Genomic DNA, 22,463 nt, shown 5'->3' with positions numbered 1-22,463 from the left:
ATAGGTAGGAACAAAAACCTCCACTGAAGATCTGCTATGCCCAGCACTGTGCTGGGCAGGGTGGGGTAATAGCGGGAAGGGAGAGTGGGCTTTTAAGCCCTTTACCTTGTTTTACTTAGAAGTGGATTGCCACGCTGACAGAAATGACTAACGGCCTCAACTCAGTGTCTCACTCCGGGTATGTTAGAATCAGCTGGGTTGCTGGTTTAAAACTGCGGATTGATCAAGTTGTTCTCTCCCCACCCCCGCCCCCCTATGTGATAATGATGCAGGAGGCTAAAATCGAGAAGCACTGAGCTAGTTCTGCCCAGACCCTGTGTTGGTATTTCTTTGGGAGCTTTTTGAATTCCAACTCCTTAATGTGTTCTAGGTTCTTAATCTTCAATTCTTTTCTTTAAACAGACTCCTAATTTTTTTTTTTTTTTAACTTATCAGTGGTATCAGCACTGATAAGCCCACATCTTTCTTCTGGCACTTTAGGAGAAAATTGGGCTTTGTATTTGAAGGTTTTTGGTCCTAGTTCATGGGTTTTTTTCTTCTTCATTCTATTTTGCAGTCCCATGAGCGGGTAAGCAAGCGGCTACATCAGAGGTTCCAGGCCTGGGTAGATAAATGGACCAAGGAGCATGTGCCCCGTGAAATGGCAGCGGAGACCAGCAAGTGGCTCATGGGTGAGGGGCTGGAGGGCCTGGTGCCCTGCACCACCACCTGTGACACAGAGACCCTGCACTTTGTGAGCATTAACAAGTACCGTGTCAAATATGGCACAGTGTTCAAAGCCCCATAACTGCAGAGCCAGAGCAGATAACTTGAGGGGTGTGTGTGTGTTGGGGGGGGCACGTGTACTCGCACACACTGAAGAAACAAGGAAGATGCCTTTCAAGCCTCACTGGGCCTCTCTGGGACATGGCCACCTGATCTGTGTGTGGCTGGTGCAACCTGGCACCAAGTGGGCTACATATAAGGAACGTGGATACCTTACAAAGCTGGAGCTGGAACTTTTCCCAGGGGTTTTGGGCATTACCCTGCCCTGGAGGGGAAGAAATCCATGCAAGCACAGGGATATGCAGCTTGCTTGCACACACCAGCAGAGCTAAGACTGCAGCCTCCTGGGGCCTGACCTTCAGTGAGGGAACCGGATGCTGTTCACACCTTGATTGGATGGGCGAGCATTGACTGACAGACTGGGGAAGGACTCAATGCTTAGATGGATTGTAACTCTGATGGTCACTGCTCCTTTCCTCTTCCCCCCCAAAAGGAAAAAAAACTGTATTGGATTTTTTTTTCCTGGTCACTTGAGCACATCTAGATCACCCATTAAGATTTTCTCTGGGACCTGCAGTTTGGCTTTGGGATTGATCATCTTGTGGATTTGATTCCTGACGAATCCCTTGCTGCCCACCCGTTATTCTCTCCTCTGGTTCTCAACCTCAACAAGTTCAAATCAGTCGTCCTTTTTAGCTCCCGTGGAACTGTTTTGTACCTGCTTCTTTACTAGTCTACCCTAGTGCCATCCACCAGCTTTACTCACACACACACACACACACACACACACACACACACACACACACAGTTTTAACTTGGTTTTTCTTTTTTTTTGTAAATAATGTACATACTGTCAATTTTTTATTAAAAGAAATATGCTTTGATGTGCTAGCATAACTGCTCTAGCTTCTTGTGTACCATAGTTCTCTGTGGCTTCAGATTTAGTACCTATGAACAGATGTACAAGACATTTATTACACTTTTTACCAAAGGGAGTTACCGTTGTAGTACTTTTGTGTAAAACTTGTCTTCCCCTTGCCCCAACTTTTTTTTTTTTTTTTTTTTGTAAATAAATAAAGCTTGGTTCTTACTTAAGGAATAAACTCTCAACCCAAGTCCCTTGTCCTCACCAGAGAACTACTGTGAAGCAGGGATTTTGGCTTCAGTTCCTTATCTACGGTACAAACAGGATTTTGCTTTAAATAGTTAGCAGTCAGTTGTATGTGTTCCAAATCAAAATATCCTAAATTTTTTAAATAGAATTATTCATTCTTTTAGTACGTGTTTTCCCCCCTTATTTCAGCTGTTTGGAAATATTTTATATTTGGGTAAGTTGTGCAGCTATGTAGTTTGTACTTTTCTGTATTTTTTCTTATCCTTATTGGAAATGGGAGTGAACAGCTTAAATACCAAACCAGTGTTTGAAAGAAGTGTGTACAGAGTGTGTGGTATAAATGGGGCTGGGAGGGAGATTCAATACATTTCGTTAGCAACTGCAAATGGAATATATACATATATATTTTTTTAAATTACATAAATTTAAACTGGCAGATATTTAAACTTGACTGATTAGGATTTTTATATGTGGTCAGCCTGGACTTTCTGAACAAAGACCAACTGAGCCCCTCCCAGTACTCTGGTGAATTTTTCTCCAGCAACCATTACCCTAGTCATAGCTGTAAAGTAACCAGCAGTGATTTGTGTGGTTTTGTTTGCTTTTTAATTAAAAATTCCCAACATCACCACCACAAAACCACAAATTTTTTGGCTCTGGACTTTCATAACACATGGTAGACTTTTCCGATTTTAGAGTTTTTTGTTGGGTGTGGTGGGGAGCAGTGGAGGGATGGGACAACTACAGGAGACTCAGAGCCCAAAAGTGTAGGGTGGCAAGAGCCTTGTGGGAGGAGATTCTCTGGTGAAGCTGGGGCAATGCCTGACTTGGGAGATGGAGTGATACTGACTGGGGGGGAAGATCTTCGGGTTTTCCCAGCAATAACTCACCTCTGCTTGCTTAAAACCATGTTGAATTGGAATTACGGCCGGGGTGGGGTGGGGGGGAACTGATGGGACCTGACCAGGGGCAGCCCCAGCTGTTGCTGTCTCTGCATAGGGTTACGCCCAGAGCAGCTGCTTGCAGGTCAGGATAGGGTTTCAGGGCCAATAGAGGAGAAAACCCCATCCTACCAGTGCAACCAAAAGAAGGGGGAGCTTCACTGACAGCCAGGGTTTCACAAACAGCATTTATATCCCTCCTGCCATCTGAGCTCCAAGCTCAACTCAGCCTGTCTTATAGCAGGAAGTTATATTTTAAATCTCGTTCGGTATTCTGTACTTAATCACCTTTCCCTATGATTTGCATTTGAAATGTTGTAAACTTGGTCAGTATTTCTATTAAAATATCAGGGCTCATGTTGTGTATATACTTTTCTTCCTAATGATTTTATAGACAAGGACTTCATAGCATTCCCAGGAGGGGGGAACAAGCTGCCAACAGATTACCAGAGAAACGTGAGGATGAAATTGGAGGTGTTTCTGGCATTATGGCTTCTCTGAACTCTTCAGTCCCGTGTAGGGAAATACATTATTCTGTTAGGATCATGAATTCTATGTCTGTGATCTGCAATCTCAAATCAAAATCTTAGGAGTTTCTGGCGATGGGCAGCACTTAGCCATATACATAAAATAAAACATGTAGTAGAGGAAGCTGAGGTTACTGGGGTGCAAAGCTCTATTTAACGCATGTCTGCCGATTGGCTTTAAAGCACCGGTCCTGGCGCCCCGGCTCTTGCAACGTTAAGCGGACACGGGTGTTCGAGATAGCCAGAGGGCGGGCTGGGACCAGAGGGCAAGGAGGTTCCCGCTTGCAGCTTCTGAGACTAGGTGACCTGCGTCGGCAGCAACCCAGGCTCCCACCCGTCGTGCCTAACGGCTTGTGTCTGTCCCAGGCCTTTTGCAGAATCAAAGCGTCAAGCTTCCTATTTTATTTAGGGATTTGCCCTAAACGGCCACCAGCTCGGACGAGATAAGAGGAGAGCATCGGAAGTGCGGCTTTTAGCTTTCAGCTCCCTGCTCAAAGTTCAGAGCAGCGAGACTTCACAGAGCCGCTGGTGTTCCAAGAAAAGCTGTCCGGGCCTGGAAGGCGCCCTTCGGACGCCGGAACCTTTGGTTCCAGGCCGTGGACCGCGCCGGCAGGGTTTGGGGCCTTCCGGGGAGAGGAGAGAGCGCGCGGCGATGGCGGCGGCGCCGGCCCTGAAGCACTGGCGCACTACGCTGGAGCGGGTGGAGAAATTCGTGTCGCCGCTCTACTTTACCGACTGTAATCTCCGCGGCAGGTGTGGCCACCTCGTCCCTGGCGCCGGCCGGCCGCATCCACGCGTCTCTAGCCTTCCCGTCCGGGGGGAAACCCAAGCTTCGGCCACCTGGGCCGAGGGACAAAGTGCCCGCCGCGGAAAGGGCTGGGGCCCAGGAGGAGGGATGGGGGGAGACTGAGCTGTGAGGCAGCCCTCCCGGCGGTGGATCGAGGGAATGCGAGTCCCCACCCGCCGGCTGGCCCAGTGGCGCGTGCCCACCTGCCCCTCCCGCCCAGGCTCTTCGGAGACAGCTGCCCAGTGGCCGAGCTCTCCAGCTTCTTGACGCCCGAAAGGCTTCCCTACCAGGAGGCAGTCCAGCAGGATTTCCGCCCCGCGCAGGTCGGCGACAGCTTCGGACCCACGTGGGTAACGCTCCAGAGGGAGGGCGGGGCCGACAGGGCCCCGCTCCCGGCTTACTCGCCTCCCCTAAGGGCCACACCTCCATTGTCGGCCCTGTGCCCTAGACCGTCACTTGGGGCAGAGCAGCACCCTCTGCTGGGAGCAGATCCCTGATCCCTCAAGACTTAATGGGAGAATTTTCATTTCCCCCCCTTCTCCCAGTCCCTGGACATCCCTTAGGCAGGACACTCTAGGACAAATCACAGACCCCTGATTCTCTGCCTCTTTCCCTCACCTTGCTGTACACCCCGTTGCTCCTTGCTTGTGGATCAAAGCTGAATACCTTGTGATGCTGCAGATACTTGGTGAAAGTCTCAAGCCCCTGCTGACCCTTAGTCCAAGGAAGTATGTCAAAAGGAAAGGGCTTTGACCCCTAGGCCCATCTTAGTGGTTCTGTTGCAGATGGTGGACCTGTTGGTTCCGGGTGGAGCTGACCATCCCAGAGGCATGGGTGGGTCAGGAAGTTCACCTTCGCTGGGAAAGTGATGGAGAAGGCCTGGTGTGGCGTGATGGGGAACCTGTCCAGGTGAGGAGCCCTGCCCTAGGTCAGGTATGGCCACATTTCAGCCCTGGTCTCTGGAGAAGCCACAGCTGAGTGGCTATGCCTGCAGGGTGGTATCAGGATTTCAGGACTGGACAGGTTGTTGCTTGGGCCCCGGTGTAATTGTTCCTTCTCATGTTTGAGAGGATCGCTGAGGGTCTCAACATAATTAATACTAAACCAACCCTGCCACTGACTGGTCACCCTCCCATTCTGGGATGAAAATAGTTATTAATCAAGTACAATAATAGGTACAGCAGATCCATTTATTAACCCTTTACTAGGTGCCAGACTAGTGACTTTGCAGACTATATCACTTTCTATTTTTAGTTTTAAATAAACTGGTTTTTATTATATGGAATATATGCTTATGGCAGTCGGGGAGGGAGACTTCGAAACAGTTCTGGATAATATAAAGTTTAAAAAGTCCTCTTCACCTGAAATAATGGATATCTCCCTGCTACCTCACCCACAGTTCCCCAGATATAACCACTATTAAGTACCTTGTTTATGCATCCAACCTTAACAGGTTTAACCTTTAAAATCCTATGTGGTAGGTCTTTATGGCCATTTACAGACTAAGAAACAGATATATAGATGTTAACACACTTGTTCAGGTTCACACAGCTTCCATTTCAGTTTGACTAACCCTCAGTCTCAGGTCAGGACTGTTGTTCTTCCTGTACAGAAAGATGGCAGACCCCTCCCTCCCTCCCTTCACTGGCTCAGCAGGATGTCTCCTGAGTGCCCTCTCTGGCAGGTCCCTGTGCTAAGCACTGGGGATATAGTGGGGAATGAGGTAAACCTGTCCCTGACTTCAGAGAGTTTCCCTTCAGATGCTTATTCAGGGGTACAGAGGCCACCAGAAGCCACCAAGGACCTGATACCTCCCCAAGACTCCACAAGACCAGTGGCTTTTCTGCTGGCAGATAGGTGCCATTTGGTGGTCATGGCACTGACTGCCATGGGGGTTGGGGCACCTGCTACCAGAGGTCCCTGATTTGTCAATCTTGGCCTTGTCTGGGAGAGAGGAGCCAGTGCTAGGGACCCGGTAGAGGGGCCTGGCCTCCCTCAGCTTATACTTCATCTGAGCTGTTCACAAGCCTCAGGTCCTGTCTCTTTCACTGCACTCCCCACCAGGGTTTGACCAAAGAGGGGGAGAAGACCAGCTATGTCCTGACTGAAAAGCTGGGGGAAGAAGACCCCCGGAGGTGAGTGAGTCCCTGTGCTGTGGTTGACCAGTGCTGTAGGGGAGGGAGCATCAGTGGGCAAGGAGGAGCTGAGGCCCAGAGCCATCTGAGAAACACACCCACTTTCAATACAACCATCTTCAACTCTCATAGTTTATTTTTGAAAAGCAGGATTTCTCTGGCTATAAAGATAGTGTTTTCGTTCTTGGGTTAAATACAGAAAAGCACAAAGAAGTAAATAACTCCCATTATCCCATCACTTAGTGATGTCCATTATTAACATCTCAGCATTCTTCTCGGGAATTCTTTCAAATGTAGTTTTTACTAGTTGAGGTTGTATTTCTTTGATATTTTGAATCCTGATTTTTAAAAAATCCATGTTATAACATGCATTTTATGACACTATCAAAAACTCTTCTTAGGTATTATATTTATTGAACATTGTGTATCTGATGTTTCCAGGCACTGGGACTGATGGTGAATGATGTGATTCTTGACAGCAAGGGCGACTCACATATACTTAATAATTGCAAAACTGATGAGGGCTTTGAAAGAAAAAACTTTCAACATAAGAAATTTGTTCTAGACTAGGGAGAGGGATAAGAGGAGAGTCATGGAAGGCTTCCCGAAGGAAGTCATGTTTGCTCTCTGAAGACTGAGTAGAACAGCACCACAGCCCACCATGCTCTCCAAACAGTGGCCTGCCCATATTGGCTGATGGATCTTTGTTCTGAAAGACTGGACCTGGGAGATCCAAACATGTTTTTAATGTGCAAAGAGGGTTCTGAGACCAAGGCAGTGCATTGTAAAGACAGCTTTGGAAATAAAAGTCTAAACAACAGTATAATTCACATGGTTCCAAACTTGGCTACTTATTCACCCCAACCAAGGCAGAACACTCATCAGCAGAATTTGGTGTAGTCTGTTGTTTCTACCATGACCCTCTCTTACACGCACCTGACATAACTGTGAGATCCTCTGGGTGGTAGATCCTGGGGGTGAATAGGGAGGGGTCTGCTGGATGCCTCTTTGGTCCTCCCTCCCCAAGCCCCAGAGTCCTCTGCCAGTCCCTTGGCCTGAGGCTGCCTCCCCGCATTTGTAGCCTGACCCTCTATGTGGAAGTAGCCTGCAATGGGCTCCTGGGGGCCGGGAAGGGAACCATGATCGCAGCCCCTGACCCAGAGAAGATGTTCCAGGTGAGCCGGGCTGAGCTGGCCGTGTTCCACCGGGATGTCCACAAGCTCCTGGTGGATCTGGAGCTGCTGCTGGGGATGGCCAAGGTACTCGACACCCCCGTGCCACCTGCTCACACTCTAGAGCCCTGTTCCAGGCAGGCTGTTTCTTGGGTCAGATAGTTGGAGCTCTGGGAATCCAGAATAGGGAGGGTGTTTCATGCCTGCCTGAGTGTTGAGAGGATTTCCCTGTGTAAAGGGGAGGAAGGAGACAGTGCTGAGCAGGGGGGCCAGCAGGAGCACAGGGTTGGAGGTAGGGAGGAGCTCTGCTGAGAACCCGTGGGAGATCAGCTGGGGTCTAATTTTGGAGACTCTGCTTGCTTGAGATGGGGATTAAGGGACAGAACCCTGCTGCAGGGCCTCGGGGAGGACAACCAGCGCAGCTACCAGGCCCTGTACACAGCCAACCAGATGGTGAACATATGTGACCCCGCCCAGCCGGAGACCTTCCCAGTGGCCCAGGCCCTGGCCTCCAAGTTCTTTGGCCAACGTGGGGGTGAAAGCCAGCATACCATCCATGCCCTGGGGCACTGCCACATTGATACAGGTAGGGCAGCAGTTGTCTGGGCTGGTTCAGGGAGGCAGGAGTGGCCTCGAAGACCTGGCTGTGCCCTGGAAGCACTGTGTGATCCACATCGAGTTCTTGCCCCTCTTGGACCCCAGTTTTCCCTGGGGAAAGGGGAATGGGCTGTAGGCTCTGCTAGATGTGGCTTCGTTTATTCTTTCAACAAAATCTGATGCCCCGTGTGGCCCCATGCTAGATATTGGGAGGCTAGGACTATAGAGACTGGTGATCACAAAATAGGCAGACACAGTTGCTGCCAGGATGGAGGGAAGGATCGGGGGCTGGGGAGCCCAGAAGAGGCATTTAACCCAGCTGGGTCTGGGGGATTCAAGAAAGGTTTCTCAGAGGAGATGACCTTTGAACAGAGTGAGGATGAGTAAGAATTTGACAAGTGCCCAAGTCCTCAGATAGGAGTGATGTGGAAGTAGTTGAGATGGGGACTCAAGCCCAGGGGGAGGTTTCCTGGGGAGGATCAGGAGGTCAGTTTTGAACCTGGTTAAGTCTGCAGTGTCTGTGAGGCTTATGGGAAATTACATTTTTAAAAAACTCCCCAAAGTATTGATTCTGATGCAGCTAAAGTTTCTGAACCACAGAACAAGGGCTTTCTCTGCTGTGCCAAAGCATGGGATGTAGAGTTCTGGGCTGGTAAAGAAGGAACTGAGGCCTAGAGGTTGCAAGAGGCTGTAGTGCCTCACGCGGGACAGCTGGCCCAGGCAGGTCCATCTCAGGAAGCTGTGCCCTCTGTTCCAGGCTGTCCTTCAATGTGCGTGCAGGGGAAGGGCCAACCCCCACTGCCTCTTACAGGATCCTCTCAGGGGTGTCTGAACCTCAGAGTAAGGCTATTCCAGGGACTGGGGCCTCCATTTCCTGATGTAAAATTGATCCGATAGGCCCAGCCAACCTCCTTTCCCCAGTCCCTACTCCTACCTTGCAAGAGTGATGTAAAGTGACAGCTCAGGAGAGATGCCACAGGACTTTGCAGGGAAAGGGCCTGGGATGGACGGAAGGCTAGGATGACCCTCTGGAGGCCCAGGCTGGGCGTGGTTGGATGCTGGGGGGCAGGGGTGCGGCTGGAGATCTGTGAGGAGCTGGGGACCTTGCTGCTCTCTTATCCTTCACCCTCCTCCCTGTCTAGCCTGGCTCTGGCCCTTCAAGGAGACCGTGCGGAAATGTGCCCGGAGCTGGGTGACAGTCGTTCAGCTCATGGAGCGGAATCCTGAGTTCATCTTTGCCTGCTCCCAGGTCAGAGGGACGGCTGTGCGGTGGTACCTGGAGCCCAATGGGGGCTAGTGTGAGGTTCCGAGGGCTTCTGGGGCCTGAGGGGCAGGGCTACTCACCCTCAGCCACCCACTGGGCCCCAGGTGCTCAGCCCTGGATGGGGTTCTTGTCCCCCTGGCCCAGCTCCTGCCTCGTCTGCCCCACAGGCACAGCAGCTCGCGTGGGTGAAGAGCCACTACCCTGGCCTGCATGCCCGGCTCCAGGAGTTCGCCTGCCGTGGGCAATTTGTGCCCGTCGGGGGCACCTGGGTGGAGATGGTAAGTGCAGTCCACAGCCCTGGCCCCAGAAACCTCCCCTCTGGCAGACAGACAGGTGGGCCTGTGAGGAGATGGACACTCCCTGGGCACTGACTATAACCCAGTGTCACAGCCCTGGCTGCTCCTGTCCGGGTGGTTGGCCTGAGCTCCACCTGGTGCTGACCCCGGCTGCCTCCCTGTTCCCTCACTGCCAGGATGGGAACCTTCCCAGTGGAGAGGCCATGGTGAGGCAGTTCCTGCAGGGACAGAGCTTCTTCCTGCAGGAGTTTGGGAAGATGTGCTCTGAGGTAGGCTGGGAGCCGGCTGCGCCTGCAGGCGCATGGGGCTGGAGCTTGCCCTTGAGTGATGAGGGGCAGAGGCTGTGGCCGTGCTGCCGAGCCGTGGTTCCCGTGCCCAGAGGCCCTTTCCCTGCAGTTCTGGCTGCCAGACACATTCGGCTACTCAGTGCAGCTCCCACAGATCATGCGCAGCTGTGGCATCAGGCACTTCCTCACCCAAAAACTGAGCTGGAACCTGGTGAACAACTTCCCGGTGAGCAGGCCCCAGGGAACCAGACTCAGAGTGGGCCTGGGTCCCACCTAGCCCATACATCTCCATCCAGGCTTATTGAGGGGCCCTGGACAAGCCACCCAACCCCGACCCAGAGAAGGCATGCCTCCCCCAGGGTCACACAACAGGAGGGGCAGGTCTAGGAGGCCCGGCTCTGCCTCAGCCCTGACTCTGCCCTCTCTCTTCTACCTGTTTCCCTGCCTGCAGCACCATACCTTTTTCTGGGAGGGGCTGGATGGCTCCCGGGTGCTGGCCCACTTCCCGCCTGGTGACTCATATGGGATGCAGGGCAGTGTGGAGGAGGTGAGAGGGCACCTAGTGGCCAAGGTCGGGGATGGGAGGCAGGCTGGAGAGGGCTGGGTGTCCTGTTCTAAGCTGACCCTGAGCCCACCTGTGCAGGTGCTGAAGACTGTGGCCAAAAACCGGGACAAGGGGCGTACCAACCACAGTGCCTTCCTCTTTGGCTTTGGGGATGGGGGTGGTGGCCCCACCCAGACCATGGTGGACCGCTTGAAGCGGCTGTGCAATACAGATGGGCTGCCCAGGTCAGGCCTGGGCTCACTCAGCCCTACCCTCCACCCTTGCCCTTAGTCCCTTCTGCTCAAATATTGCGCCCGACACCTCCCCTAAACCTTGTCCCCCTCCAATCCCAGACCATGGGCTCCTCCCAACTTCTACCCTGGTGGTAGGGTGAGGGGAAAGCTAAAGGTGGGACGGGGCTTAAACCTACTAGAGAGAAAACTCTCCTGGGGTGTCCAGAACTGGCTTTGTGTGGACAGGGAGCTTTCTGGGCGTGGCTCCTTTCTGTCGGGACTGGGTCTCTTGTCACCCTTGCATGGAAGAAGGGTGAATCACACGGCCAAGCTGGGAGACCCAGGCTTGCAGTCTCCCTCAGGGTGCAGTTCTCTTCTCCGGAGCGACTCTTCTCGGCGCTAGAGGGCCACTCGGAGCAGCTGTGCACGTGGGTCGGAGAGCTCTTCCTGGAGCTACATAATGGCACCTACACCACCCATGCCCAGGTCAGGAGCTGGTTGCTGAGCCAAATGGGGAGGGCGTGCCCTTGAGAGGCCCAGAGGGTCAGAGGAGGAAGCAGGGGACAGAGCCCAGCCCAGACCTGGGGGAAGAGGCTTGTGTTCCACGGAGGAGCCGAGAGGAGAGAAGTGCAAGAGCCGGGTGGTCAGGAGCCTGGAGGAGGCAGGACTGAGCATCCCTGAGGGAGGAAGGGCTTGGGCTGAGGGGGTAGGAGGGAGGCATCTGGGGTAGATAACTCACAAGAGGCCCTGGGGAGCCACCAGGGGTTCTGAGCAAGGGAAGGCTTTGGAAGGTGTCCTGGGATGCTTGAACAGACTCTAGACTGATTCTCCCTACTCTGGGCTCAGATCAAGAAGGGGAACCGGGAGTGTGAGCGGATCCTGCATGACGTGGAGCTGCTCAGCAGCCTGGCCCTGGCCCGCAGTGCCCAGTTCCTCTACCCGGCCGCCCAGCTACAGGACCTCTGGAGGTCAGTCTGTCTTCTGCCCCCCTGCCACCCACTAACCTCACCCCAGACACCTCTGCGGCTGCCCCTCCCTCCCAGCCTTCCGCAGCCCTGCCCTTGGCCCCCCGCAGGCTCCTGCTTCTGAACCAGTTCCACGATGTGGTGACTGGAAGCTGCATCCAGCTGGTGGCAGAGGAAGCCATGTGCCACTACGAAGGTGAGGCTGACAACATTTCCGCTGCTCTCCAGCACCCAGGGCAGAGTGTCTCCTGTGGGACATTCAGGGGTCACCCAGACCCACTGCCCACCCATGACCAGCCAGTCTCTCCCCAGACATCCGTTCCCGTGGCAACACGCTGCTCAGCGCTGCAGCCGCAGCCCTTTGTGCTGGGGAACCAGGTCCTGAGGGCCTCCTCATTGTCAACACACTGCCCTGGAAGCGCACTGAAGTGCTGGCCCTGCCCAGGCCTGGTGGGGCCCACTGCCTAGGTATGAGCTGGGGAGAAGGGTGGCTACTGTAGCAGGAGGGATCAAGGCCAAATCGAGAGTTGTGGACATTCCCCTGGAGATCTCTGCCCCGGGTTGCCCCAGGCTAGAGAGTACTAGTAATGCTCACCCCCTCCAGCCCCCCACCCCACCCCGAGTATGGTTCCTGGAAGGTGAAGGAGGCTGTGCTGATGCCCAGGCCTCATCCCCAGCTCTGGTGACAGTGCCCAGCATGGGCTATGCTCCCGCTCCCACCCCCACCTCGCTGCAGCCCCTGCTGCCCCAGCAGCCTGTGTTTGTAGTGCAGGAGGTGAGTGCTGGCACATCGCCGTGGGCGGGGGCTGGCTGTCCTGGGCTGTCCCTGACAACGTGGGGGTTCTGAGCTCCCCAACCTGGAGCAGGTGGCAAGGCAGGGCTGGGGCTGGGGTTGGGCGGGCTGTTGGTGGCGGGAAGCCTCTGCAGACTTAGCCTCAAGGCCCCCTCCCACCAAGACTGACGGTTCTGTGACTCTGGACAACGGCATCATCCGGGTGAGGCTGGACCCAACTGGCCGCCTGACGTCTCTGGTGCTGGTGGCCTCTGGCAGGTGCTAACCCCTCACTGCCCTCTCCCAGTGCCTGGCAGGGGACCCCAGACCTCTCATTCCCTCTGTCCCCTGGCCACAGCTGACCACAGTAGCCCACAGGTGGCTCAGGACTGGGACCCACACATGGAATGGGGCCGGCTGGGTTAGGAGTCTCCTGTCCTCTGGGCCTACTCACCCTACCTCCCACCCCACCCACCTCACTCAGCTGGAGAGACTGCAGTCATACAGTTATAAAGCGCCAGTCTCCATGTCCTTCCAGGGAGGCCATTGCTGAGGGTGCCGTGGGGAACCAGTTTGTGCTGTTCGATGATGTCCCCCTGTACTGGGACGCGTGGGACGTCATGGACTACCACCTAGAAACACGGTGCGGGGTGGGCAGGACTTGGGGGCGGCGTGGGATAGGAGAGTATTGGGCCCCCTCCGCCAGGCCGTCCTGGCTCAGCGCCTCCCTCCCCTGTTCCCCAGGAAGCCAGTGCTGGGCCAGGCAGGGACCTTGGCCGTGGGCACTCAGGGTGGCGTGCGGGGCAGCGCCTGGTTTCTGCTGCAGATCAGCCCCAATAGTCAGCTCAGCCAAGAGGTGGTGCTGGACGTCGGCTGCCCCTATGTCCGCTTCCACACCGAGGTAGCAGGGGGCAGGGCGGTGGGTATCTTCCCTGGGTGTGGCCGGCGAGGAGGGGTCCCTCCCCTTGCACCCCTACCTCCACCCCCGACAGGTGCACTGGCACGAGGCCCACAAGTTCCTGAAGGTGGAGTTCCCTGCCCGTGTGCGGAGCCCCCAGGCCACCTTTGAGGTCCAGTTCGGACATCTGCAGCGGCCCACCCACTACAACACCTCTTGGGACTGGGCCCGATTTGAGGTCTGACGTGGGGTGGTGTGGGGCGGGGTGTGGTGGAGGGTTTGGATCCTCCCTGGCTGGGGAGAGACTCGTTGTGTGGTATGGGGTGAGGAGGAGGAAGATGATGGTCAGCATTTGCTGGTTCCTGACACGTATGCCAGGCATGGTGCTAAATGCTTTCTGTTTAGTCTGATATTCATGCCCATTTGGTGGGGTAAGTACCCTTATCCCCCTTTCCCAGATGAGGAGCCGGGGCTTAGACAGGTTGTGTGGTGTGCGCAGGGCCTCCTGTAGTGAGAGCTGGCATTCAATCGTGTGGTCCCAGAGCTTCCCTCAGTCTACTGACAGGAGCTCTGGAGCACGAGGAGGCGGCGGGGCCACCAAGTGGGTCTCCGATCTACCCTCCAGGTGTGGGCCCACCGCTGGATCGATCTGTCAGAGCACGGCTTTGGGCTGGCTCTGCTCAATGACTGCAAGTATGGCGCGTCAGTGCGAGGCAGCGTCCTCAGCCTCTCCCTGTGAGTGGGGTGCCTCCCAGGGACGGGTATGGGAGCGCGGTCTTCCCAGGACAGAACTTCGGCGGCTCCAGCCTGGCCCTTACCACCCTCCCCACCCCAGCTTGCGGGCGCCCAAGTCCCCTGACGCCACGGTTGACATGGGGCGCCACGAGTTCACCTACGCGCTGATGCCGCATGAGGGTGAGTGCTGCGGCCCCGATACCTCTCTGCCCCTCTCAGCCTCGGTTGCACCAACGGTAAGTGGGGAGCACTCCAGCAGTCCCACGCCCCTACCCTCATTTTCCACCACGCGTCCCTTTCCGGTCTGCGCCCAGGGTCCTTCCAAGACGCTGGCGTTATTCCCGCTGCCTACAGCCTCAACTTCCCCCTGTTGGCGCTGCCCGCCCCAGGCCCGGCACCCGCCGCCGCCTGGAGCGCCTTTTCAGTGTCCTCGCCCGCAGTCGTGTTGGAGACCGTCAAGCAGGCAAGGGCCGGTGGGGTGCGGGGAGCGGGCCGGGGTCCCGAGCTGGGCCCGCCCTCGGCCCCGCCCACCACCACCTCCCTCCGTAGGCGGAGACCAGCCTCCAGGGCCGCAAGCTGGTCCTGAGGCTGTACGAGGCCCACGGCAGCCACGTGGACTGCTGGCTGCACATGTCGCTGCCGGTTCAGGAGGCCGTCCTGTGAGTGGGGGCGCGGGGTGGGAGTGGGAGTCCTGCCCTCGCGGGGCCCTCATGGTCCCTCCTGTTCTCCAGCTGTGACCTCCTGGAGCGCCGTGACCCTGCTGGCCCCCTGCCCCTTCGGGACAGCCGCCTGAAGCTCACCTTTTCTCCCTTCCAAGTGCAGTCCCTGTTGCTCGTGCTGCAGCCCGCACCGAGCTGAGATGAGTCCCTGAGCGTGGGGTTTTGTTTGTGGAAGGCTTTTGGGGGCTCCTCATTTCTGCCTCTCAAGCCTGAAGCAAGGATAGTTACCTCTTGAACAATAAACGCTTGGCTTAGGAACCCTGCTGGTAGCCCCTGCTCAGTCCCCTCAGGTCCCAAACTCAGGCATTGAGGGGGGAAGTTTTTACCCCAGGCATCTGGGGACAGGGGCAAGATCTAAGGTTATCTGTGCGCGCAGGGTCTGGATTGCAGGCCCCATGACAGAGACGGGGGATATCGGTGACCATAAGCTGACTGTAAGACCACGATATAAGACGCTCTTCTGGGACTTCCCTGGCGGTCCAGTGGTTAAGACTCTGAGCTTCCAATGCAGGGGACGGGTCGGGAAACTAAGATCCCGCATGCCATGTGGTGCGGCCGGTGGGGTGAGGGGAAAAGAAGCAGCAGCAGCTCTTCCCCCGTGTCCACAGGCAGAGGGCCTGGGGCTGGGGAGGAGGCCTGGTGGGTGGGTTCTGGCTGGTCCCCACTAGGAGGGGAGCATTGACTAGTCTGGACTAGGCTAGGGGAGCAGCCACATGAGGAATCCTGGACTGGAGGAGCTGTAGAGCCTGGGCTGCCCCGGGGGACGGGGTGGGTCTCTGCACCACCTCTGAAGGGCTGTCCCTGCAGAGGCAGACTGTCCTGAGAGCCAGGGCCTTGAGGCCTGGGATGGGGCTCAGTCTGCCATGCTGAGGCAGTGGCCCTCCTGTCCCCAGGGCTGGGCACCAGGCCCTCCACATTCGGCTTTCCCAGACCTTCTGCAGCCAACCCAAGAAGTTCAAGGTTTATCAGTTTACTAAAAATTACAGCCTTTTTCACGTGGGCTTAAAAAATGGGGACAATGGGTACAATTAAAAACATCATAGTTGTACAGGGAATGGCCACAGGGCCAGGGGCAGCCAGTCCCCTGCAACTTCCAGGAAGCCGCACAGGCCCAGATCCAGGGCAGCAGGAAGGGGTGGATGCAAGCAAGGAGACCCTCCTGCTAAGAGGCTGAGGTCTCCTCAGGCTCCGAGGATGGGGTGTCAGCCTTGATCTTTTGGGGTCTGCGGCGGCCTGTGGGGAGGACAGGTGAGGTGGCAGCTCGGACCCCAGGCTGAGGACTCTGTCCCAACAGCCTCCCTGCCACCTTTGTCGACGTGTTCCTCCCACCCGCACTGCCATCCCTTCCTCTCCTGGAGAGCCCGTTTTGGTGGTGCCCCTTCCCTCCCTAGAGGAAGATGCTGAGGAAGGCCCACCTGAGGTCGCTGGTTGCCTCCTCCTCTTCCCTTTCTCAGGGACGCAGGGGGCTTCTGGGTCCCGTTGGAGGCTGGTCCCCTCGGGCTGCTGGGCCGCAGTCTGCTCAGGAAGGCCTCTCCGTGCCCTTCGTGTCCTTGAAGGGGCCTTGTTTGGAGATGGAGGATTCTGGGTGGAGAAGACACGGGTCCCTGAAGAGCTCAGCAAGTCACAGGTTGGTTAGAACCCACCATTGCCCTCCATTGTCAAGGGAAGGAGCTGCCCAAGAGCCTGGCCTGGGAGGTACAGCCAGGACAGGAGAGGGTACAGGGAGGGGGTAGGAGCAGGGAGACATACCTCCACTTGGTCCTCAGGACCCCTCTGTGCTCCCTTGGATTTCTTCTTGCGGGACTTGCCCCCTGCAGGATACTGTTGCTGATGGGGTTGGAGGGCCTTGTGGCCGCAGCCCCCTTTCTCTAGACTCCCATGCTCCCACTCTGGAGTGCCTCTGAGGGTTGGGGTGGGGACCGGGATGGAGAAGGGTGCTGTAGCCCTTGCAGGCAACTAGTCCTTTTCCCTCTCATTACATTAGGCATAGCTTACCTTTGGGCGCCAAGGGTCCAGGATCCCCCTAAAATGGAATCAGGAGAATTCAGGAGTCAATCTGGCAGGGGTAGTTTTCCTTGGAGAGGCAGAACTCACACCTGTCCTTCCAGATCAGTGAAGCCCCTCCCCTAGGAAGCCTCTCTGACCGTCCCCTCCCCCCCAGGTCAGAGCCAACAGCAAGGTAACCCTGCCCTGGGCTGCTCCACTAGCTGGGACCCTGGGACTCCGAGGAGGGGAGGGGCATAGCACAGGGAAAGCTTAGATCCTCAGGAACAGTGCAACCCCAGGTCTTTCCATCCCACCAACTTCCTTAGGGCTCCATTTGCCTGTGTGAGCATTAGAGCCCAAACCTGGAACCAGATGGTGCGGCCATGCCGGTCCCGCAGGGAGCTCATGCCTGGCGTGCCATAACACCGCAGCCAGGCTTGGAAGGCAGCAAAGTCCTCCTCCGTGCTCTCCGGCCCATAGCCTTTGCCCCCTGTGGGACAGAGGAGCCAGGCGGAGGTCAGAGGGCTGACTTAGGCTGGGAGAGGGGGGAGCCCAGTTAGACCTGGCTCAGACCTCAGCTTTACAAGCTGATGGACTGAGTCAGGGGGCCAAGGCTCTCCCTCCTCCAGCTGTGTGACCTCAGGCTGGTGTCTTCCCCACTCTGGGCCATGGCTTTCCCATCCTGGAGTTGAGTTAAGAATCCTTGCCCTGCCTGCCTCATGGGGCAGCTCAGGGGACATAGACACCCGACACGTGAAGATCAGTGAAGGAGGCCTAGTCCATTTAAGAACGACTAGGTTGACAAACTTCCATTCCCCAGGCAGGGAACCAGGCCCAGAGAGGGGCAGGAACTGTCCCAGGTTACACGATATGCCAAAGCAGACCTAGCTGGCCATCTTTGCCTCCCAGGCCTCACCCAGCTGGACCACTTCCTTGGGCACTGAGTGGCACAGCTCCAGTAGGTCTGGGTTCTGCAGCTTGGCCCTGATCTTCTGGCTCAGGGTCAGCTCCGGGCTCTGGAGAAGAGGCAGGGGTAGGACCTGGATGTCAGTATGAGGCAGGGCCACTCAGAAGGCAGCTGACCCCTTGAGGAACAGACCCCTTCTGAGCTTGGCAGGACTCAGACAGTTCATCTGCCCCCCCATCACCTCCCCCACGCACACACATTGTAGAGATGGGGAAACAGGCTGGAAACCGAGAATGGACCTGCTTGAGTTAAGCTGGAGACGCCTGACCCAGCCCAGACCCTTGTCGGCCTGCACTAATAGGTGCGTGCATCCCTCCCTGCAGCCTCACCGGCCTGCGCTGCTGCAGTGCCTCCAGAACCGTGCGGGCCTTCTCGAAGGGGGGTATCCTCAGCCTGCAGTGAGGTGGAGAGAGGGCGCCATGCTAAGCAGTGGGGAATGTGGGCACACCCAGCCACCCCAGCCCTCGTGCCCAGGGCCTGCCTGCTGACCGGTATAGGATCTCTGCCCGCAGATAGTTGCCAATGCCATTGAAGAACCTCTGGTCCAAGAGGGCCTCACAAATGGGCCGGTCAAAGGCCTTGTCTGCTAGGTTTCGTAACACATTCTCCCTGGAGGGACACAGTCTGGGCACATGAGACCCATTCTGCCCACCCCACCCCTCCCTGCCTCCCAATGGGTTAGGGGAGAGGAGCTGGGGGAACCCATTCCTGGGTGCAAGGGAAGGAAATGGGGAGTCCCAGTTCCCCTCTTCCCACCCTCAGTGGTGTTTTGGCAGTGGGAACCTCAGTTTTCTGTTAAATGGGAACAACAGTGTGGGATTTTAATGCGTTACAAAAGGTAAAAAAATACCAGTCAAAAGCAGCCTGTTCAAGAAAACACACGAGTCTAGGTATGTGGTGTGTATATCACCAAAGTGCCTCAGACTCAAGACATTTTTGGGAACAAGGTGACCACAGGACCTCAGGTGTGACCGCAGTCTGGAACTCCCTGTCTAGGACTTCTGGTTGGTTAGATATGAAGGTTTGATATTGGCGGGGTCAGGTCTTTTCAAGAAGCTGAAGATCTTCCAGGAAGCTGGTACTGGCACTGTTTATTTAGCAGGAGTGAGGGGGCAAGCCCTGGCTGGTGAGTGCCCCAGCAGCTCCCCCCCCACCTCCGAGGGTCATGGGTCTCTCTTCACCACCATGAAGGGTACATGTATCTTGTTTCTTTGTGGAAAAGGATCATGGCAAGACTGACTCAGTGATGGGCGTGAGAAGCAAGTGAAATAGGGGGCCAGAAGACAGAGTTTTGGGGTAAAGGTAAGAGTGGAAGGTTGGCCTGGGTGTTCAGATCCCTGAGGGGGGCGGATCCCCACAGGCTCCGCAGCTGGAGGACAAAACAAGCCGAAACGCTCATCTTGTGAGAGAAGCTTCAGCTGGCAAAGGGTTAACTTGTGGCATGACTCCCCAGAAGAGGTGAAGTGGGAGAAATCCAAGACAACACAGACACTTCCCTAGGGGTGCACTTGGGGGCATACCTGGGAAGGCCAGCAGTCTGCTGCCTTCTGTGGCACCAGAGACGCCCTGACCCACCCCAAGGGGCAGCCGAAGGCGTGCCTTTCCCAAGAAAGGATTTGCCAAGTCCACTCCGAGCCTTTGTGTTTGTGATTCTTGTCAGATTGCTTTTACCTTAGAGCTGTGCACAGCTGGCTCCTTCTCATCAGGCAGGCCTCAGCTCACACGTCACCTGGGGTGGCCTTTCCTAATGCGCCCTCCTCCTCCCCCCACCTCCACAGCTCAAAGTCATTCTCTACCTCTTGGATTTTTCTTCAGGCATGTGTCTATTTGAATTAATCTAGTCCCCTTTTTCCCCCTGCCCTACCTGAACTAGCTCTGTGGGAGCAGGGACCACATCCCTCTTGATCACTGCTGAACCCCCAACACTTAGAGTTGGCCTGGCACGAAGCAGAGACTCATACATGTTTTATCTTTAGAGGAGGGGAAGTGGCTGACACTGTGCCATCTTATGTGACCTGGATCACATCCCAGGTGGGGCCGTTACCCCTCCCTCAGGCAGAAGACGGGCACAGAGACCACGGGACACAGACCAGTGGGTAGGCAGAATATGGGAGACCACAGTCTGATTCAGAAACCACATTAGGCAGTCCTCTCCCCACTCCCTTGAAGCAATTCCTTCCTGCTCAGCCTCCTTTCTTAGGTTGTTAGAGCCTCTCCACCTTTCTTCTTAGCCTCTTGAGGGTGCCAAAAGACAGAGTGGGATGCTGACCTGAGACCCAGCTCTCACACTAACTGGCCATGTCCTCATCCACCTCTTGCTCCCACCCTCTACCACGTCAGTTTTGGGTTTCCACATCCATTAGCTCAGGGAACTGTCCCCAGGAAAGCACACTGTCTTGGTCTACAGGTGAAGGGGCTGGAACTCACTTCTTGGCCACCGAGGCACTAACGGCCAGGAGCCCAGGGCTGTATTCATCACACCTGGTGCGGGCCCTACCTGAACTGCTCGTACTCCAGCAAGACACACGGCCCGCGGCCTGGCTGCCACTTGCCCCCGAGGTCCCAGCGGCCAAAGCGGCGGATGTCCACGAAGCAGAGGGCAAGTCGGGGGCCAGGGGGAGCCGTGTAAAAGCGCAGATGGGCATGGGGTGGCAGCGCATCGCTGGGCACCAGCTGGAAGGAGCCGGTCATGCCAAAGCGGAAGACAAGGGCCAGTGGCCCTCGTGGGGGCTGAGCCCCAGGCAGGGGGCTCAGTGTCAGGCGCAGCTCCTTGCCTCGGGCTAAAGCTGAGATGTGGTAGGCGCTGCTCTCAAAGGGCACCTCAGGGTTGCGGCTGACAGGTGACTTCTCCACACACCCGCCAAACACCAGCTCGCTGCATGCCTCGTTCACAAAGTGACTGGCCAGATGTAGCTCAGGGCCCTCAGGCATTCTGTGGGAGGGGTGGCCAGGCCCTGTGGGGGAAGATGACAGCAGGTTGGGCCAGGTGTGCATCCAGTGAGGTAGCAATTATCACTCCCAGTTTTCAGAGGGTCAGAGAGGGCCATGGTCAACTGATAATTGGCAGGAAGTCAGCTGGCTTGGCCACAGCCCCTGCTCCACAACCCTTCCCCCGCCCCCCGCCGAAAATGCTGAGAAAGCTCAGACTAGGGAAACGTGACTCCCTTGCTCATTAACGCGTTCCATGGGCTTCCATGAACCCTTCCTGATTTTAGAATAACGTCCAGATCCTTCCCGGGCCCACACTGTCATCTCATTTCCTCCCACGCTCCCTCTGACTCACTTGCTTCAAGCACACTGCTCTTCTTTCCCCCATGCCTTCGCCCCTGCTGTCCCCCTCAGTCTGGGAACATCCAAGAGAGGACCTCCCTGACCACCCTATCCAAGGCAGCATCGTACCCCCCCGACCCCCTACACGTTTTCCTTCCTTCGTGGCACTCCCAGAACCTGAAATTATTTTATCATCTCTTCTCTGCCTCTACCTCCACTCCCACCCCAGAGTGGAAGCTCTGCTTGCTCATCACCCCACCGCTTGGAATCAGGCCCGCATCGGTTGTCACAATGACTGAGGGAATGAGCCTGGAAGAGAAGAGCTGGGAAAACGGTTGCTCAGAGGCTCAGCCGGCATTGTGGAGGCCTGCCACCACCCACTGGTCAGGACCATAGCGAGGACAAGGAAGAGGGAATGCAGGTGTCTCCAGGTACATCAGCGCTGGAGTCAGGTACACACGACTTCGAGGGAGGAGATAGGGGAGTCAGAAGGGCTCCCCAAGCTCTAGCCCATGGTCCAGGGGGTAATAGGAAACGCCCCGGTCAGCGGTCAGCGCCTCGGGCCGAGAGAGGCGTAGTCCCCTTCCTCACCCTCGCTGGCGTAGAGAGGAGAGTTTGCCACTTTCCTCTTCGCCAGATCGACGGCGAAGGTATGTGTTGGGCAGAGGGGGACATTTAGCCAGGGCAGACTCCTTTGCCCTCCCCCCCGCCCCCGCCGCAACCTCAGCGCCGCCCCGGACCTGGCACCCGAAAGGGTTCGTTTTGCTGGAAAAGGTGAACTTCCAGGTTCTTAATTTCGCGAGGGGCGGACGCTCTATGGCTCGCCTCCCACCCACCCCCATCCTCCACCCCCGCTGTCCGTCCTTGGTTAACCCTGGCTCCCTTCCTCCCCAAGGCCCCCAAACCCGTCCTCTCCTCAGCTCTGCTGCACACCCACCCCGACCCCGGGCCCACTCGCAGGCTACCTGCGCCCGTCGCCGCTCCCGCCAGCCTGCAGGTACTATGGGGTTAAGGCCGGGGGCGGAGCGGCGCCTGGGAGCACACTGGGAGCTGCGGTCGCTGCTCCAGCGCCTGATGGGAAGTGTAGTTCCTCAGGTAGGTGGCAAAGACTGTTCCGGGTGGGGTCCCCGAGCTGGGGGGCTTGGGGTGTGGGAAAGGCTTTGGGGCAGTCACCTGGCTGGGGGGTGGCGGAAGAACCTGGCTTCCCGCTGCCCGGCGCCGGCGGGATCCGGCGTCAGGTCTGAGGTCCCGGGTTGCAGCTGTCTCTGTGGCTGTGAAAAGCCGCCCGGCTAGTCCGGGACCGGGTCGGCACTCCCAGCAGGAAACAGAAGCACCGTCCCAAAGCAGAGGCGCCTGCAGCTGTGCGCAGAGCGCGAACAGGTGCGCGATAAATGCAGGCTCTGGGGACCCGGTGGTGGCTCTAAGTTTCAACGCTAGTCAGACATAACAAGTAAACATCATCACCACGGGCGATGAAGCGTAGCCAAGC

At 56.4% G+C, this 22,463-nt stretch overlaps 3 protein-coding genes across 17 annotated transcripts in view; 2 read left to right on the top strand and 1 right to left on the bottom strand.

Moving 5' to 3' along the window:
- The window catches only part of SIN3A (SIN3 transcription regulator family member A), a 64,137-nt gene extending 60,951 nt beyond the window's left edge, over nucleotides 1-3,186 (top strand). For all 4 annotated transcript variants that reach the window (XM_027123644.1, XM_027123647.1, XM_027123645.1 and 1 more), the window contains one exon: nucleotides 557-3,186. In XM_027123644.1, coding sequence (XP_026979445.1) covers nucleotides 557-787 — 231 coding nt within the window. In that variant the 3' untranslated portion in view covers nucleotides 788-3,186. The remainder of the gene's footprint in view (nucleotides 1-556) is intronic.
- Nucleotides 3,187-3,971: 785 nt separating this feature from the next.
- On the top strand, nucleotides 3,972-15,014 carry MAN2C1 (mannosidase alpha class 2C member 1). 6 transcript variants are annotated; one of them, XM_027123649.1, is made up of 26 exons: nucleotides 3,972-4,100; nucleotides 4,355-4,480; nucleotides 4,920-5,043; nucleotides 6,199-6,269; nucleotides 7,351-7,528; nucleotides 7,838-8,027; nucleotides 9,181-9,287; nucleotides 9,470-9,580; nucleotides 9,775-9,867; nucleotides 9,995-10,111; nucleotides 10,337-10,432; nucleotides 10,529-10,674; nucleotides 11,025-11,148; nucleotides 11,509-11,630; nucleotides 11,738-11,823; nucleotides 11,940-12,095; nucleotides 12,305-12,402; nucleotides 12,584-12,678; nucleotides 12,938-13,042; nucleotides 13,144-13,300; nucleotides 13,392-13,535; nucleotides 13,923-14,032; nucleotides 14,133-14,212; nucleotides 14,347-14,495; nucleotides 14,582-14,691; nucleotides 14,764-15,014. In XM_027123649.1, exons 1-26 carry the CDS (start codon nucleotides 4,000-4,002, stop codon nucleotides 14,888-14,890), a joined length of 3,123 nt encoding a protein of 1,040 aa, XP_026979450.1. In that variant the 5' UTR covers nucleotides 3,972-3,999; the 3' UTR covers nucleotides 14,891-15,014. The 6 variants fall into 6 exon arrangements, with proteins under 6 accessions (XP_026979450.1, XP_026979455.1, XP_026979453.1 ...); XM_027123654.1 differs by having other exon boundaries at nucleotides 3,977-4,100; nucleotides 12,292-12,402; nucleotides 12,546-12,678; XM_027123652.1 differs by having other exon boundaries at nucleotides 3,977-4,100; nucleotides 14,133-14,268; nucleotides 14,387-14,495; nucleotides 14,764-14,879.
- Nucleotides 15,015-15,705: 691 nt separating this feature from the next.
- NEIL1 (nei like DNA glycosylase 1) lies at nucleotides 15,706-22,257 on the bottom strand. 7 transcript variants are annotated; one of them, XM_027123659.1, is made up of 10 exons: nucleotides 22,148-22,257; nucleotides 20,202-20,658; nucleotides 18,194-18,313; nucleotides 18,034-18,097; nucleotides 17,654-17,753; nucleotides 17,100-17,227; nucleotides 16,747-16,774; nucleotides 16,501-16,670; nucleotides 16,167-16,332; nucleotides 15,789-15,984 (listed from the first exon to the last, which is right to left on the bottom strand). In XM_027123659.1, exons 2-10 carry the CDS (start codon nucleotides 20,633-20,635, stop codon nucleotides 15,914-15,916), a joined length of 1,281 nt encoding a protein of 426 aa, XP_026979460.1. In that variant the 5' UTR covers nucleotides 20,636-20,658; nucleotides 22,148-22,257; the 3' UTR covers nucleotides 15,789-15,913. The 7 variants fall into 7 exon arrangements, with proteins under 7 accessions (XP_026979459.1, XP_026979461.1, XP_026979460.1 ...); XM_027123660.1 differs by lacking the exon at nucleotides 22,148-22,257 and having other exon boundaries at nucleotides 15,712-15,984; nucleotides 16,501-16,562; nucleotides 20,202-21,207; XM_027123657.1 differs by lacking the exon at nucleotides 22,148-22,257 and having other exon boundaries at nucleotides 20,202-21,207.
- Between the last annotated feature and the right edge of the window lie 206 nt (nucleotides 22,258-22,463).

The sequence above is a fragment of the Aethalodelphis obliquidens genome, unplaced genomic scaffold (assembly GCF_003676395.1).
Source record: "Aethalodelphis obliquidens isolate GAN/ISIS:26980383/991018 unplaced genomic scaffold, ASM367639v1 scaffold26, whole genome shotgun sequence".
Classification (NCBI taxonomy): domain Eukaryota; kingdom Metazoa; phylum Chordata; class Mammalia; order Artiodactyla; family Delphinidae; genus Aethalodelphis; species Aethalodelphis obliquidens.
Note: the sequence above shows the minus strand (reverse complement) of the source record. Positions and strands in the feature narration are given on the sequence as shown.